Source organism: Nycticebus coucang, chromosome 9, assembly GCF_027406575.1.
Source record: "Nycticebus coucang isolate mNycCou1 chromosome 9, mNycCou1.pri, whole genome shotgun sequence".
In the NCBI taxonomy this organism is placed as follows: Eukaryota; Metazoa; Chordata; class Mammalia; order Primates; family Lorisidae; genus Nycticebus; species Nycticebus coucang.
Genome location: NC_069788.1, coordinates 53,147,465 through 53,161,300, shown reverse-complemented (window position 1 = coordinate 53,161,300; position 13,836 = coordinate 53,147,465). Strand labels below are relative to the sequence as shown.

The following is a 13,836-nucleotide window of genomic DNA, read 5'->3' as shown; positions in this document are numbered from 1 at the left end:
CTCTGGTGTATGGGACTGGTGCCCTACTCCTTGAGCCACAGGCACCGCCCTATCTCAGAGATCTTTAGGTCAGAAGTAAGACATGGATCTCACTGAGCTAAACTCTAGATGTTACAGGCTGCATTCCACTCTGGAAGCTGAAGGGAAGAATCTGTTTTCTTGGTATTACAGATTGTTGACAGAGTACAAGTCCCTAGAATTTTAGACCTGAGGTCACAGTTCCTGCCTGGGTATTAGCTGAGGGCTAGTCCCAGCTCTAAAGGCTGCCTCAACCTGGCTCCTAGCTCCCTCCTCCATTCAAAGCATCAACAGAAGGTTGACTATTTCTCAATCTTAGCTTTTTCTTGATTCTTTTTCTATTTCATCTCTTTTGACTCTTCTGCCTTCTACTTTAAGTACTTGTGCTATTTGAGACTGAGTGCACCCAGACAAGTCAGAATAATCCCTCTACTTTAATGACCAAACCTTAATTCAATGTGTAAGATCCACTTTGCCACATAATACATCAGACCCACAAGTTTTAGAGGGGCAATTGTTGGGAGGTGAGAGGATGGGAGTGCTATTCAGCCTGCCACACGTGTTTGGGAAGTGATGCCAGGAAACACAAGCACAGAAAGAAAATGAGTCAGAGAAGGGAGAGACCCAGTTATATAAAAAATGGCATTAAGCATTCATTAATGAGTTACTAACGGTGTGGACAACTTGGCTGACTTCCACCCAGGATTCTAAGACATGAAATTCTGGGGTATACCAGAATCTTCCTAAGAGCTGGGGATAGAGTGGGAGGGGAACATTCACATCTTGCATCCTCCTGTTCTTTAATGATTGAAGGTTTCCTCTTAGGATCAGCTCTCATGCAAGGGCTGTGCATCACTGGTGTTAGAGACAGCCCTGAGGCAGAGGAGAAGAGAGGCAGACACCTTACATCAGAAGTCATGATCCATGCAGGAAACCATCTGCCTCAGTTATTGGTGAGAGATGCCAAGAGAACAGATCCATAGCATCTGTTCTCAGGGCTCTGCTTCTGAGAATATAGTGAATATACTGTCAAGATATATTTGCCCTCCCTTCAACCCATTCATTTATTCACAAGTGACCCCCTGTCTTCCAATACATGTCCTCATCACACTACCCTTCTGCTTCACCACCTAGATTCGATCTGGGATGGTCCTGTGGCCTGGCCAGGTCTCCTATTGATTTTTTTTTTTATGTTAAAGAGGTTCTGATGGCCAGTCTGCTAATTTTCTTGGAAGCAAAAGATTTCATAATGACTCAGTGGCACTTAGAGGAATATTGACAACTGTTCTTCAGAAAAGTTATTCTGAAACATATCTGTACAATGACAGTAGAGTCTGTGGTAGAAAGTAAGTGTCAAATCAAATGTTGCCAAAGGATGAAGGCCAACTGGAACATCTTCTGAACTTCCATCTTCTCTCCCCATTAGGATCTCATCTCCCTGAAGGAAAGGATTTTTGACTCTCCCTCTGTATCCTCAGCAACTTCTCCACCCAATAGTTGTTGAAAAGCTACTGCAGCTGTTGTCTCTCTTTCCTTTTTCTCCCTTCCTGCCGCTCATGCCTGCTTCCAGCAACCCCCTTCCCTCCTGACCTCCAAGCCTCCATACCTAGCAGCTTGAACAGGACCAGTGCAAGAGAGCGAGCGCCACACCCACACCCAATCACACAGGGACTGCCATGCATCAAATATCTAAGTCAGGATACCCACCCCTTTATGTAGACCTCACCTTCTGAACAGCAACGCCACTGAACTGCTGAGAATCTTAAGGCTTTGAAAGAAAAAAAAAGAAAAAGAATAACAAAGAAAAATGTTTCTTATTTTAGAAGAAAGAAAAGGGAGATTAAAAAGACACAATATTCTCAAAAGTTTATTTGCTAGTTGGCATTTGTTTTTGTGCATTCCACCTAGTAACCGGTGAGAAATAAGGATCAAGGAAACCATTGGCTAGCTGACCCACAGCCGGCCAATCCTGGGCTCGAAAGAGTTCATTGGAAATCTTGGGACTTTGTGGCCACGCGGGGCACCAGATATGAGCTCCCAACGTCGCAACTAATGGGAGGTGAAAAATTTTGCTCTTCTATTTTGAGTCTGTTTGTTCTCGAGTGTTGCCTGTGCTCATGGGCGGGTTGGAGAAAAGAGGGACGACTGGAAAAATCATCATTTGGGGGGGTCAGAGGAGAAAAGAAAATACAGAGGTTAAATCTAGAAGGTAGGGAAGGGAGGGCCAGGGCTGCAGCTTTGAGATGGGTGAGGCTGGTGGGGGGACAGAATAGACTATGGGGGAAGGGGGAGGCCACCGCTGGGGAGGTCCGGCCATGCCTGCCCTTAACTCAGGTTGCCCGTCCTGGTTCATCAGGAGGTGGAAGAGAAGAGAGGGAGGGTGTGGAAGAATATCAAGTGGCAACTGAAGAAACCGAACTCTGGCTAGAGAAGTGAGCCCAGGAGGGTGAAAACTGCCTGCCTGAGGGTTGTATTGTTGACTTATTTCATGGAATGCTTAATGAATCCTTTTACTGGGAGATACTTAGAACCTTAGGAGGAAGGGGGTGCCCAATACAAAAGTTCGGAGCGCTGATGAGAACAACATGGGTGACCGGAATGTTTGACCTAGATCAGAACAGCGATGTCAAATCTCCTTGGCTGAATCTACCCTTCTGTCCCTCTAGGCTTGTGGTCACTGCCTGTGCTGGGTGATTATGTTCTTGGTACTTCCGAAGCCGGCTGCCTCCCTGCACGTCTCCCTGCCAGCTTCCCTCCTCCTCCACCTCCTCAGCCTGCTTGCACTGGTCTCTGGTAGGGATGCATGCCACTTGCTGCTCTCAACTATCAGAAAGCAACTTCAACACTTAAGTTGGCAAAGGGGAGGGGAAGAAGGACTGTGATGGTGCTGACTCATCCCCATTCTGCATGTGTTCACTGGACTGATGGCAGTGCTGTCCAGTAGGCATACAGAGAGAGCTGCAAAGTCTAGGTCTATATACAATCGCAAATTTTCAAAAAAAATTTTTTTTTACTTTTTACAACATGAAATGAATTTTCATAATTTATCTTGTTTTGTCCCAATAATGAAACATTAATGTTTAAATGCTTGGTTAATACAAAGCATTACCAATGAGATATTTAAGATGTAACAATTTTAAATCGTCAACATTCTGCATGTAATTTTAAAACCACAGCTTGACCAATTGGAACTAGTTATTGGGTATCCTTTGGAATAGCTCAATTTATACTACACTCAGGCACTGTGCTAGACTGGGAGGCAGAGAAAAAACATCCTCGGGACACGGGGTCTGCAGAGGGTAATCAGGATGAATGCTTCAGTGTTTGTTCAGGAGGCGTTAGCATCCTCAATGGCTGTTGCTCCCAGAGCTACTGTTGAGCAGCCACAGCTGCTCCTAGAATTCTAGAATTCTAGATTTCTCAGCCCAGAAAGCTTCTGTAGCCTTGGAAAGAATTTTTCAGTGCCTGGAACATTCAGGTCCTTTCCTCACTTAGATATTTGATGCATACAGTCCCTGTATGATTCTGCTTCTTTGTTGAACAGCCCAGTTTACAGTCAAGGGACCAGCTGATCCAATCCTGGCCATAGTGGGAGAAAACATCACATTACACTGCCACCTGTCCCCAGAGAAAAATGCTGAGGACATGGAGGTGCGATGGTTCCGGACTCAGTTCTCCCCAGCAGTGCTGGTGTATAAGGGCAGGCGAGAGAGAACAGAGGAGCAGATGGAGGAGTACCGAGGAAGAACTACCCTTGTGAGCAAAGACATCAGTAGAGGCAGCGTGGCGCTGGTCATACACAATGTCACAGCCCAGGACAATGGCATCTACCGCTGTTACTTCCAAGAAGGCAGGTCCTATGATGAGGCCATCATGCGCCTCAAGGTAGCAGGTAGGTCACTTCATTTGCCTTTATGACTGTTTCACAGTGTGACTTTTGGAGAAAGTTTCTCAGCCAATCTTAGGCCCATTGCAGACCAGAATAATTTTGCCTGGAATCCCCTTTCCACAGGAGAGAACCTTCCTCCTACCCAAGGGTCAAATGAGTGAGTTTGCCATAAAAAGCTGTGAACGTCACTTCTTGAGAAGCTTAGTTAGAATTCATCTGTGGCCTTGAATGGGAGAGTCTAGTTAATCCATGCAGATAATTCCTAAACCTCTTTTATCACTGAAACTGTGCACTTGTGAGAGTGAGAGGAGGCACTGTCAAAAATTGTGCTCTTAGGGCGGCACCTGTGGTTCAAGGAGTAGGGCGCTGGTCCCATATGCCAGAGGTGGCGGGTTCAAACCCAGCCCTGGCCAAAAACAAACAAACAAACAAAAAAAAAAAAAATTGTGCTCTTGTAACTGGGATAAACAAGGACAGCTCAGATAATTACAGTATATGAACATCTCATGCCTTGATAAATATTAATCCTGCTTTTTTCTCCTTTCCCCAAATTGATGGCAGATAGACTGACTGATACGTAAATAGATTATTTTTTTTTTGAAGCAAGACTAAAAACAGAGGCAAAAGTATACACTAAGCAGTAACCCCTGCAGAGAAATTGAGTAAGAATTTGGGAGAAAGTAATTTAGTAAGGCTTCAGCATAGCAGTGTATTTAAATGGGGATTATAGCAAGGCCCAGTGGCTCATACCTGTAATACCAGCACTTTGGGAGGCCAACTGGAGTCAGGAGTTCCAGAGGAGCCTAGGTAGCATAGCATACCCTGTCCCTACAAAAAACTAAAAAATTAGTTGAAAGTGGTTGAGTGCCTATAGTTACATCTAGGCAGGAAGATCCTTTTGATCCCAGATTCAGAGGCTGCAGTCAGCTTTGATGGTGCCACTGAACTACAGCCTGTCAACAGAGTGAGACCCTTTATCTACCAAAAATATAAATAAATAGAAAATGTATTGGAATTTCTAAGAGTTTATTAAAATGACTTTAAGGGATGACTGCACACCTGAGGTCAGTGTATTGTGTTTTAAAAGAAACATTTGAAGGTTGGAATAGCCTTTAAAACACAGAAGACTATCTGGTGGCATTTTGGTCTATCTGTTGTCTATTGTACCAATAGAGTTGAGGTTTGGGGAGAATATGACGGTCCCAGGGAGCCTCAAACCATAATTTGCATGAGATCTTATCTTTGTTACAGTAACAATCTTGTAACTGATCAAATACAGATGCCACAGGAAGTGTGTCCTCACTGCTCATGGCAGCACTGCACGGGTTCATGGGTAGTAGGAACCCTGGATTCTTACCATGTAAACATGACACTGGCTTTGCCTGCCCACTCTAAATTGGAATGTTAAAGGTTTTTTTTTCTTGGTTTGTTAATTGTTTATTAGCTGGTTAGGTTCATTTGGTTTGCTGGCTTGTTTTGTAAGTCCCATGCTTGTGCTCACTGAACCTTGTGAGATATTCTACACAATTTTATAGCTTAGTAATTTTAATTGTTATTCTACGTCAAGGTTTCTGTGTAAGCCTTTAAATGTACAACTGATTTTTTCTCTCTTGATGAAAATTAAATTGAGCCAGAAGCACTAGATTTCAGTGACTGCTTTAATTTCTCATCTTTAGTATAATTTTCTGAGTAGCAGAAATTCCTTTACAGAGGAATTAGTCAAAAGAATTTTCAAAGATCACATGTTGTTAATAGGGCTCCCTGAATCACTCACTATGAGAAATTTGCAGACTTTTCTCAGACTTGGTATTCACTATTGTGGAAGATAGTTTTAAAGATTTAATTTAGTTAAGACGAGTCTATATTCTGAGGATTTTTGATGATTTTCTAATATTGAAGAAATGGTGTTGTTATTGTAAGGATCCAGACAGCGTCCAGATTTTTCTAATATAGTGATGTTCTCAAAGGTCTATAAGAAAATTATAGCTTCTGGGAGACAGGTATCTGTGAATCAGGACAAGGGTTGGCTTTGGTGGGTAGCTTTGTTCATTCTCCTAAAAACCATCACTTCATGTAGGTAGTAAATACCTATGGTGTTATGAAGCCCAGAACTGGACAGAAAGGACAATGTCTTCAGATCGAAAAATTTGTTGTGATTATGTTAGCCTTGCAGGTGTCTGTGTTGTGTTATTCTAGAGCTTCATGAAACCAAGGTTTATTGAGAAGTATTTTTTTTTTTTTGAGACAGTCTCACTATGTCACCGTATGCAGAGTGCCATGGCGTTACACCTCACAGCAACCTCAAACTCTTGGGCTCAAACGATTCTTTTGCCTTAGCCTCCCAAGTAGCTGGGACTATAGGCACCCACAACGCCCGGCTATTTTTTTTTTTTATTGTAGTTGTCATTGTTGTTTAGCAGGCCTGAGCCAGGCTTGAACCCTCCAGCCCCATTGTATGTGGCCGGCTGTAACATACAAGTAACCACTGAGCAACGGGCGTCAAGCCTATTGAGAAGTATTTTTAAGTAAAAAAAAGTGAAATCCTCAGTCTGCCTGTTTCGGGTTGTACTGGAAACACCCAACTGGAAGTGAGAACATTAGTCTTTGTCAGAATAAATCCAGCAGCAAGCAGTTATAGCAGACAGACAGATGCTTATTGCTGTGATGGGGCCTGTGGGTGGAGCACAGGGAAGAGTGTGCAGTGTAATCCTTTCGTCTTAGAGATCTCAGATTTATTTGGCACGTTGATCTCCTAGTGTTCTCCAACATCAAGGTTCTTTCCTCCTTCATGTTTCTTGCTCCCTCCCTCTGTCTTTTTCTTCCTTCATTCCTTCCTTCACAGAAGAGGCATAGTGGGGACTGAGACACCACTGCTTTGTAGCTGAACCCTGGCCTCCCTCCCCAGGTCTGGGCTCTCAGCCCCTTGTTGAAATGAAGGGACATGAGGATGGCGGCATCCGGCTGGAGTGCACATCCGGAGGGTGGTATCCAGAGCCCCTGGCAATGTGGAGGGACCCCTATGGTAAGGACGTATCTGCCCTGGAGGAGGCTTACACTGCTGATGAACACGGCCTCTTCCTGGTGACCACAACTGTGATCATCAGAGACAGCTCTGTGAGGAACATGTCCTGCTCTGTCACCAACACCTTGCTCGGCCAGGAAAAGGAAACTGTGGTTTTCATTCCAGGTTAGTTCTGTGCCCTCTGGAGACTCATGGTGTGGAGGTTGGCTCCTCAGCCTACAGGTGGATCCTCAGGTGATGATGAGGGGAGGGCAGGAGCGTGTGTTGAAGGGTCCTTGGCCTTGAGGAACTGCCGGCTGCACCTGTGCTGGGCCTCTGCTCTTGTCAGAAGGGAAAAACCATAGAATCTCCAAAGACATGAGTAGCAACTTCTTTTCTAAAGGTTAATCCCATCTTCTTTTTTCTGATAAGGTTCTTGTGATGCCACAATTTTGAAACAGTAAGAATGGTCATAAAACATGAAGAATAATTAGCTGGATATAATGGTAGGCACCTATAATCCTAGCTATTCAGGTGGCTGAGGCAGGAGGATCACTTAAAGCCTAGGATTTGGAGGTTAAAGTGAAGAATGATCATACCACTACACGTGGCAGACCCAGACCCTCCCCGTGCCCAACAAAAGAAAGCAACTTGGAGAACAGAATCTATGGTCTCCATCACATGTGGTGGTTCTGTCTGCCCAAATTCTCCATTTTTACCCTTGGGAGTTTTTCAAGGACGGAGCTAAGGAAATTTCCCACCTATACACATTCATAATTCATGCAATAAATACACAAGAAGCATTTCATATATTCAAGACGCCATTCTACAAACCAAGCATAAATCATTGGAGATGCCTTTATGGAGTTGACATTCTAAAGAGGAAGAAAGCAATAAATGAAATAGTTAATATAAGTCAGGGGTCCTCAAACTACGGGCCACATGAAGCAGTGTGATTGTATTTGTTCTCATTTTGTTTTTTTACTTCAAAATAAGATATGTGCAGTGTGCATAGGAATTTGTTCATAGTTTTGGTTTTTTTTTAGACTATAGTTCGGCCCTCCATAGGTCTGAGGGACAGTGAACTTTTTGAGGACCCCTGAAAGTGATTCAACAAAAAAAAAACTTTTTGAGGACCCCTGAAAGTGATTCAACAACTAGTTAAATGTGTATTATATCAGAGGGTGATGAGTATGAAGGAAACGTTAAGCAAGGAGGGAACATGGAGTGCCAAGGCCGTGGCACATGGTGATTATTACCAGGATGATAAGGGAAAACTTTGTTGTAAAGATGGGAATTGAGCAATCAAGGGGTTGAACCAAGCAGATACTTAAGGACCAAGCAAGCCAGGTAAGAGGAATAGTTTACGCTAAGGGCCTGAAGTAGGGACATGTCTAGCGGTTTCACGGAAATCCAAGGGTCTCTGCTAGTATTGGTGGAATGGAGTGAGTGCAGGGAAAAGGGGAGATGAATTCACAGCAACAATAAGGCCGCATTGAATGGGGCAGGGCAGGCTGCAGACAGACTTTGCCTTTTCCTCTGAGCGAGATGGGAAGCATTCTGTGGTTATGAATAAAGAATTAATATCATCTCACTTGGGCTGCCCTGCTAAGAAGAGACTACAAAGGAGGGGGCATTATAATATTCCAGGCAAGAGTGACAGTGGCTTGAACCAGGGTGGTGGCTATGCTGATTCAGCACGGCCGGTTAGCTTTATTCTCCCTGCCCTGCCCAGGGTAACTCCTCCAGATGTTTCTGGTTTTCTATCTCCTGGGCCTCAGCACTGGCTTTCACAGAGGGGTCGGCCGGTGCAGAGTGAGCAGCATTTGCTCCATCTGGGGTTTGTGAGGAGAAGCTGACAGAGCAGGCACCCGAGGAAGCTCTTCAGATGTGCTCCTGAGAGGCACTCTCACACTGGGTCTCCTGTTTCTCCCTACATGGACTTTTCTGGTTGTCTTTTCAGAATATTTCACACCCAGCATATCTCCAATAGTTGTGATCCTGGCTCTCATCCTGCCTATTCTCATCATCCTTATGGCTGTGAGCATGTGTTGCATCAAGAAACTCCAGAGGAAAAAGAAGATATTGTCAGAGGAAAAGGAGGCAGAACAGGAAGAAAAAGAAATTGCACGTAAGAAACTGGGGAAAGAACATAGGTAACAAGAGAAAGAATGTCAAATTAAAGGTAAAGGGACAGGAGGACTACTCACTGACGTAGAGAGGAGACGCTCTGACAGGTAGCAGCTTAGGAGAAGAAAGGAGAGTTGCAGCAAGGGGCTTAGAGCTCTCAAGTCCTAGGGATTAATCACACAGAGTTTTATTACTTCCATTCTCCAAACGTTGCGTACATTTACCTGGCACTACACCACTAAATTGTTAAACAAAGGAAGCCTAAAAATGTTCTGATACTGTCCAGTCTCTGAGTCACAAATCCCTTCTAGTTTTTAAGAGTTCCCTGGCATGGGGGAAGGGCGATGTTGGTGCTCAGAGGAAGGACAGGTCCTGCATTGCTTAAAATAAGCCCAGTTTCTCATAGTTCTTCTGTTGAGAACATCATTCTGTTTGTTTCTTTTTCAGGGCAACTTCAAGAAGAATTGCGTGAGTTTAGCCTTTCTTGAACTACTCATGCACAATTTGTGTTCTGCTTGGTTAGCCTTTATCTCATGACATTGACCTGTCTGTCTGTCCCTTGCAGGATGGAGAAGAACACTCTTAAATGCTGGTGAGCACTTCTGACATTCTCTCAGATCCCGACCTTTCTCCCTAGTAGCAGCCAATAGTGCTCTGGACAAGAGAAGAGCAAGGGGCCCAAGGCTGGGTGGATACAGTTCGGGAATGGGGCTGGCTCACCAGCTGTGTCCCACCAAAGCTTGGTCATGGCTCATCTGTCCCGGAACCCCAGGGGCTATAGAATTCATCAGTCCTATAGTTTATTTCTTATGATATTTTCTGTTTTAGAATAATTTAGTCCACAATCACCCGAGGTCTGTGCTGCATGTTAGAGCTAAGAGTTACAGTATTTGTTGTTCTTGGATCTTGGGTCAATTTGTAAGAAGCCTGAGCCGTCTTAGCTTTTTATAACCTGGGGATGGTGACTGAAGAACCACGTGGAGAAAAAGAAATGAGGTTCCCCAAAAAGCCTGATGGTAGGGCATCCAAACATATGACCAGAAGTGCCTTTGTGCTCCTCACACACTGCTACCCTGCATGTAGCCTGCCAGGGCAGGGGGCATGGTGAGTAGAACACAGAGTCCACTTGCCTACTTGCAATAAGTGCTTCGAATTTTATGATTTGTTACCTTTAGCCCAGAAGTACTATAGAATTTAGCATTACCAGAGGAGATGACACAAGAATCATTCGTTTTTAGGTGAATTTCAAAATTGCCTCTATGAACTTCAGACCCAAACAAGTTGTAGCAATTAGACATATGAAGTTAGATAAAGGATGAAAACATTTTAATGTAATAGAAAAGTAGACTGAGTAAGTAATAATGAACTGAATTGGGAGAGGTCTGTAAAATGTCCAGAGTCTGGACTATTTCCCAGGGACTTCAGACTCAGGTTGCAGGGTTCTCAGGCAGTAGGTTGGGAAAATATATCCTCTTCCACTCTTTGAAGGTTGTGCTTGTCAATTATTTAAATCAGTTTCACCTGGTAAAAAGAACAGATGAGCAATGAGGACATTTTGTAGTAAGAGATTCACCTTAGTTGATCATGGGGCATCAGGAAAGTAGGATATGAAGCGTCTTTGCTGGTTTCAGCCAAGTTGGAAAGTTTCTAACTGAAGAGAGACACAGAGGTCATACGTCTTACAAAGAATATAGGGCAGATTTAAGAATGCCGAGAGGAAGTAGAAATCATAAATTTTGGTTCAGGCTAAACTTTCTGGGTTTCTAGAACCCTGATTCTCCTCCAGCTGAGGATACTTCTCCTTCCCTGGAGAGAAAGAAGTGCAGCTTTGGTAATTCTCAGTCTGTGAGCTGCCTGGGATCAAGAGCCCTTCATGGAAAGCACCACCACATGTGGGATCCCCCACTCGCTTTCCAAGCCCTGTCAGGGGGAGCAGGAATCACACAGTCTCCAGGTTCCTGAAACCCCAGGGCTAAATCTAAGACTTACTCTGCAGCTGATGTGATCCTGGACCCAGACACAGCTCATCCTGAGCTCTTCCTGTCTGAGGACCGGAGAAGTGTGAGACGCGGCCCTTCCCGCCAGAGTGTGCCTGACAACCGTGAGAGGTTTGACTGTCGGCCTTGTGTCCTGGGCCGGGAGAGCTTCACCTCAGGAAAACATTACTGGGAGGTAGAAGTTGAAAATGTGATGGGATGGACAGTGGGTGTTTGTAGAGACAGTGTTGAGAGGAAAGGGGAGGCCCTGTTGCTTCCTCAGAATGGCTTCTGGACCCTGGAGATGTTTGAAAATAAGTACCGGGCCCTATCCTCCCCTGAGAGGATTCTCCCTCTGAGAGAGCGTCTTTGTAGGGTGGGCGTCTTCCTGGACTATGAAGCTGGAGATGTCTCCTTCTACAACATGAGAGACAGATCACACCTCTACACATGTCCCCGTTCAGCCTTTGCTGGCCCCCTCAGGCCTTTCTTCAGGCTGGGGTCTGATGACAGCCCCCTATTCATCTGGCCAGCACTCATGGGAGCCAATGGTGTCATGGTGCCTGAGGAGGGCCTGATTCTTCACAGATCACAAACCCACCACCTCCTACAAGACCAATTCCCTGGTCTCCCAGCCACGTAGAGAAGCCCTCTCAGCTGCCACTGTTAGGGCCTCCTGGCTGAGTATAGGCCTCCTTCCCTCTAGTCATATAAGCTGCTTCTTCACACCGGTTTTAGGGCTCAGCCTTGGCTCTCCCCCTCACCAGGCTGTGGCTTTTTTATCTCCTCTGCTTGTCCGTATGGGGAAGATCTGGTGTTAGGCAGCTACTACTGTAACACAGCTCCCAGGCAAGACAAAAGTGTGAAAAGATGGTGGGCAGCCAACCCGCTCCTTTACCATCATGGTGACAGTGTCAATCCTGATACTCCAGTTGGCATCAGATGTTGTGTACATGGGATGAGGGCAACATAATCCACCAGGATGTAAGAGGAGGAGGGAACCACATATGGGGGTCAGAGACAGAGGTAGTGAGACCAGAGAGGTGGGAGATGATGAAGGTTGTGAGTGTCCCACCCTGACAGCTAAAGGGGTACTTTGAGATGATGGACTATTTCCACCCAACCCCTAAGATTTCCAGACCACACACCCACGGGCTTAGACTGAGATGGAAACAAATGAAGGACACAGATGCATGTTGATCTGGGCTTGCTCAGGTGTCCCTGCGATCAACAAGGTGTCAGTACTCAGTCACTGAGCATCGCTTGAGGTTTAATGTCCTGCCTGAGTAGTAAACTACCGCACCAGGTCTACCTTAGGGTTCAGGTTGAAAGGGGACAGCAGTGTTTTAAAGCTTTCTGGTCTCAGGATGGCTTTATATCCTTAAAAATTATTAAGTAACCCAAGAAAATTCTGTTCATTTGAATTAATATTTATTAATATTTATGGCATTCTAGATTGAAACTGAGAAAATTTTCTAAATATTTATGAATTTACATTAAATAACATTAACAAACAAAATATAAATGAATACAAGTAGCATATATTATGAAAATAACTTATTTCCATGCAGAATAAATTTATTGAAAAGTATAATACTGTTTTATGTTTCACAAATCTACTGTCTGCTTTAATAAAAGATATCTGTATTCTCATATCTGCCCTTGTATTAAATTTGGTGGAATATCATAGGTAATACTAGCCTAAGAAAACTTTACTGAAATAGTGTCAGTAAAGTTACCTTCTGGATCTTTAAAAATACATCTAATATTCCCCCCACTCAGGAATTCCCAGACCATATTTAAGAACTAGGATGAACCTTGAAAGTGAATCAGTGCAATGGTTAAAATTTTAGGTATTAACTTGACTGCGTTAAGGGATACCTAGACATCTGGCAAAAAATTATATTTCTGTGTGTCTACCAGGGGTGTCCTGAGGACATTAGCATGTGAGTCAGCAAACTGAGTGGGTAAGACCTGCCTTCAGTGTGTGTGGGTCACATATCGTCAGCAAGGGGCCCTATAGAGTAAAAAGTCAGAGAATGGGAATTCTGTCTCTCCCACTCCCCACCCCCCTTTCTGGAGAAGGGTCACTCTTTTTCTCCTGTTCTTGTACATCAGAACTTCAGGCTTTCCAACATTTAGACTTCAGGACTCAGACCAAACCTCCTGGATTCTCAGGCCTTTGGCCTTGGAATGAGAATTACACAGCTTCCCTGCTTCTAAGACTTTCAGACTTGGACTGAACCAGGTTACCAGCATCCCAGGTCCCAAGCTTGCAGATGGCCTTGTAGTAGCCCATATAGCCTATGGCTAGGAGGAGTGAGAGGTATAAGAAACACTTGTAGCTCAATGATGGAAGACGTTGGTGAAAGGGCATAGGGAGGGATTTAGCTCTAGTAACAAGCATGAGAGAGCTCGCGAGATGAGAGCATTGGTGAATTAGCAGTCTCTACACCTGTGATGTTGAGAGGCACGATCAGCCTTATATAGGGTGGAGGAGAAGGCAGTCAGGAGAGAGCTTATTCTGTCACGGACCCGCTTACTCTGACTCTGATTCTGACTCTGTCTCCTCTCCTGCCTGCAGACTGCCAGCATGGCGTCTCTCTGCTGAAGATCACTAAGCTCTGCTAAAGACTAAGATCTATTCTAAGACTACTTCACCCTCAAAGACTGCCTAAGTTTTTTGAATAGCTGGGACTATAGATGCTCACCACCACAGCTTACACAGCTTACACCTTTTCTTTTCTTTTTCTTTTCTTTTTTGCAGTTTTTTGGCAGGGGTTGAGTTTGAACCCAGCACCTCTGGTATATGGGGCCTGCGC

General features: G+C 44.5%; 2 protein-coding genes across 7 annotated transcripts in view; both read left to right on the top strand.

The window, feature by feature from the left end:
* The window catches only part of LOC128593492 (butyrophilin subfamily 3 member A1-like), a 45,600-nt gene that overhangs the window by 11,125 nt on the left and 20,639 nt on the right, over window positions 1-13,836 (top strand). The window lies entirely within an intron of this gene.
* On the top strand, window positions 68-12,669 carry LOC128593493 (butyrophilin subfamily 2 member A2-like). 4 transcript variants are annotated; one of them, XM_053601530.1, is made up of 8 exons: window positions 68-2,227; window positions 2,685-2,811; window positions 3,563-3,910; window positions 6,813-7,094; window positions 8,872-9,039; window positions 9,486-9,506; window positions 9,604-9,630; window positions 11,035-12,669. In XM_053601530.1, exons 2-8 carry the CDS (start codon window positions 2,715-2,717, stop codon window positions 11,655-11,657), a joined length of 1,566 nt encoding a protein of 521 aa, XP_053457505.1. In that variant the 5' UTR covers window positions 68-2,227; window positions 2,685-2,714; the 3' UTR covers window positions 11,658-12,669. The 4 variants fall into 4 exon arrangements, with proteins under 4 accessions (XP_053457505.1, XP_053457506.1, XP_053457504.1 ...); XM_053601531.1 differs by lacking the exon at window positions 68-2,227 and adding an exon at window positions 2,271-2,450; XM_053601532.1 differs by lacking the exon at window positions 68-2,227 and adding an exon at window positions 2,401-2,450 and having other exon boundaries at window positions 3,647-3,910.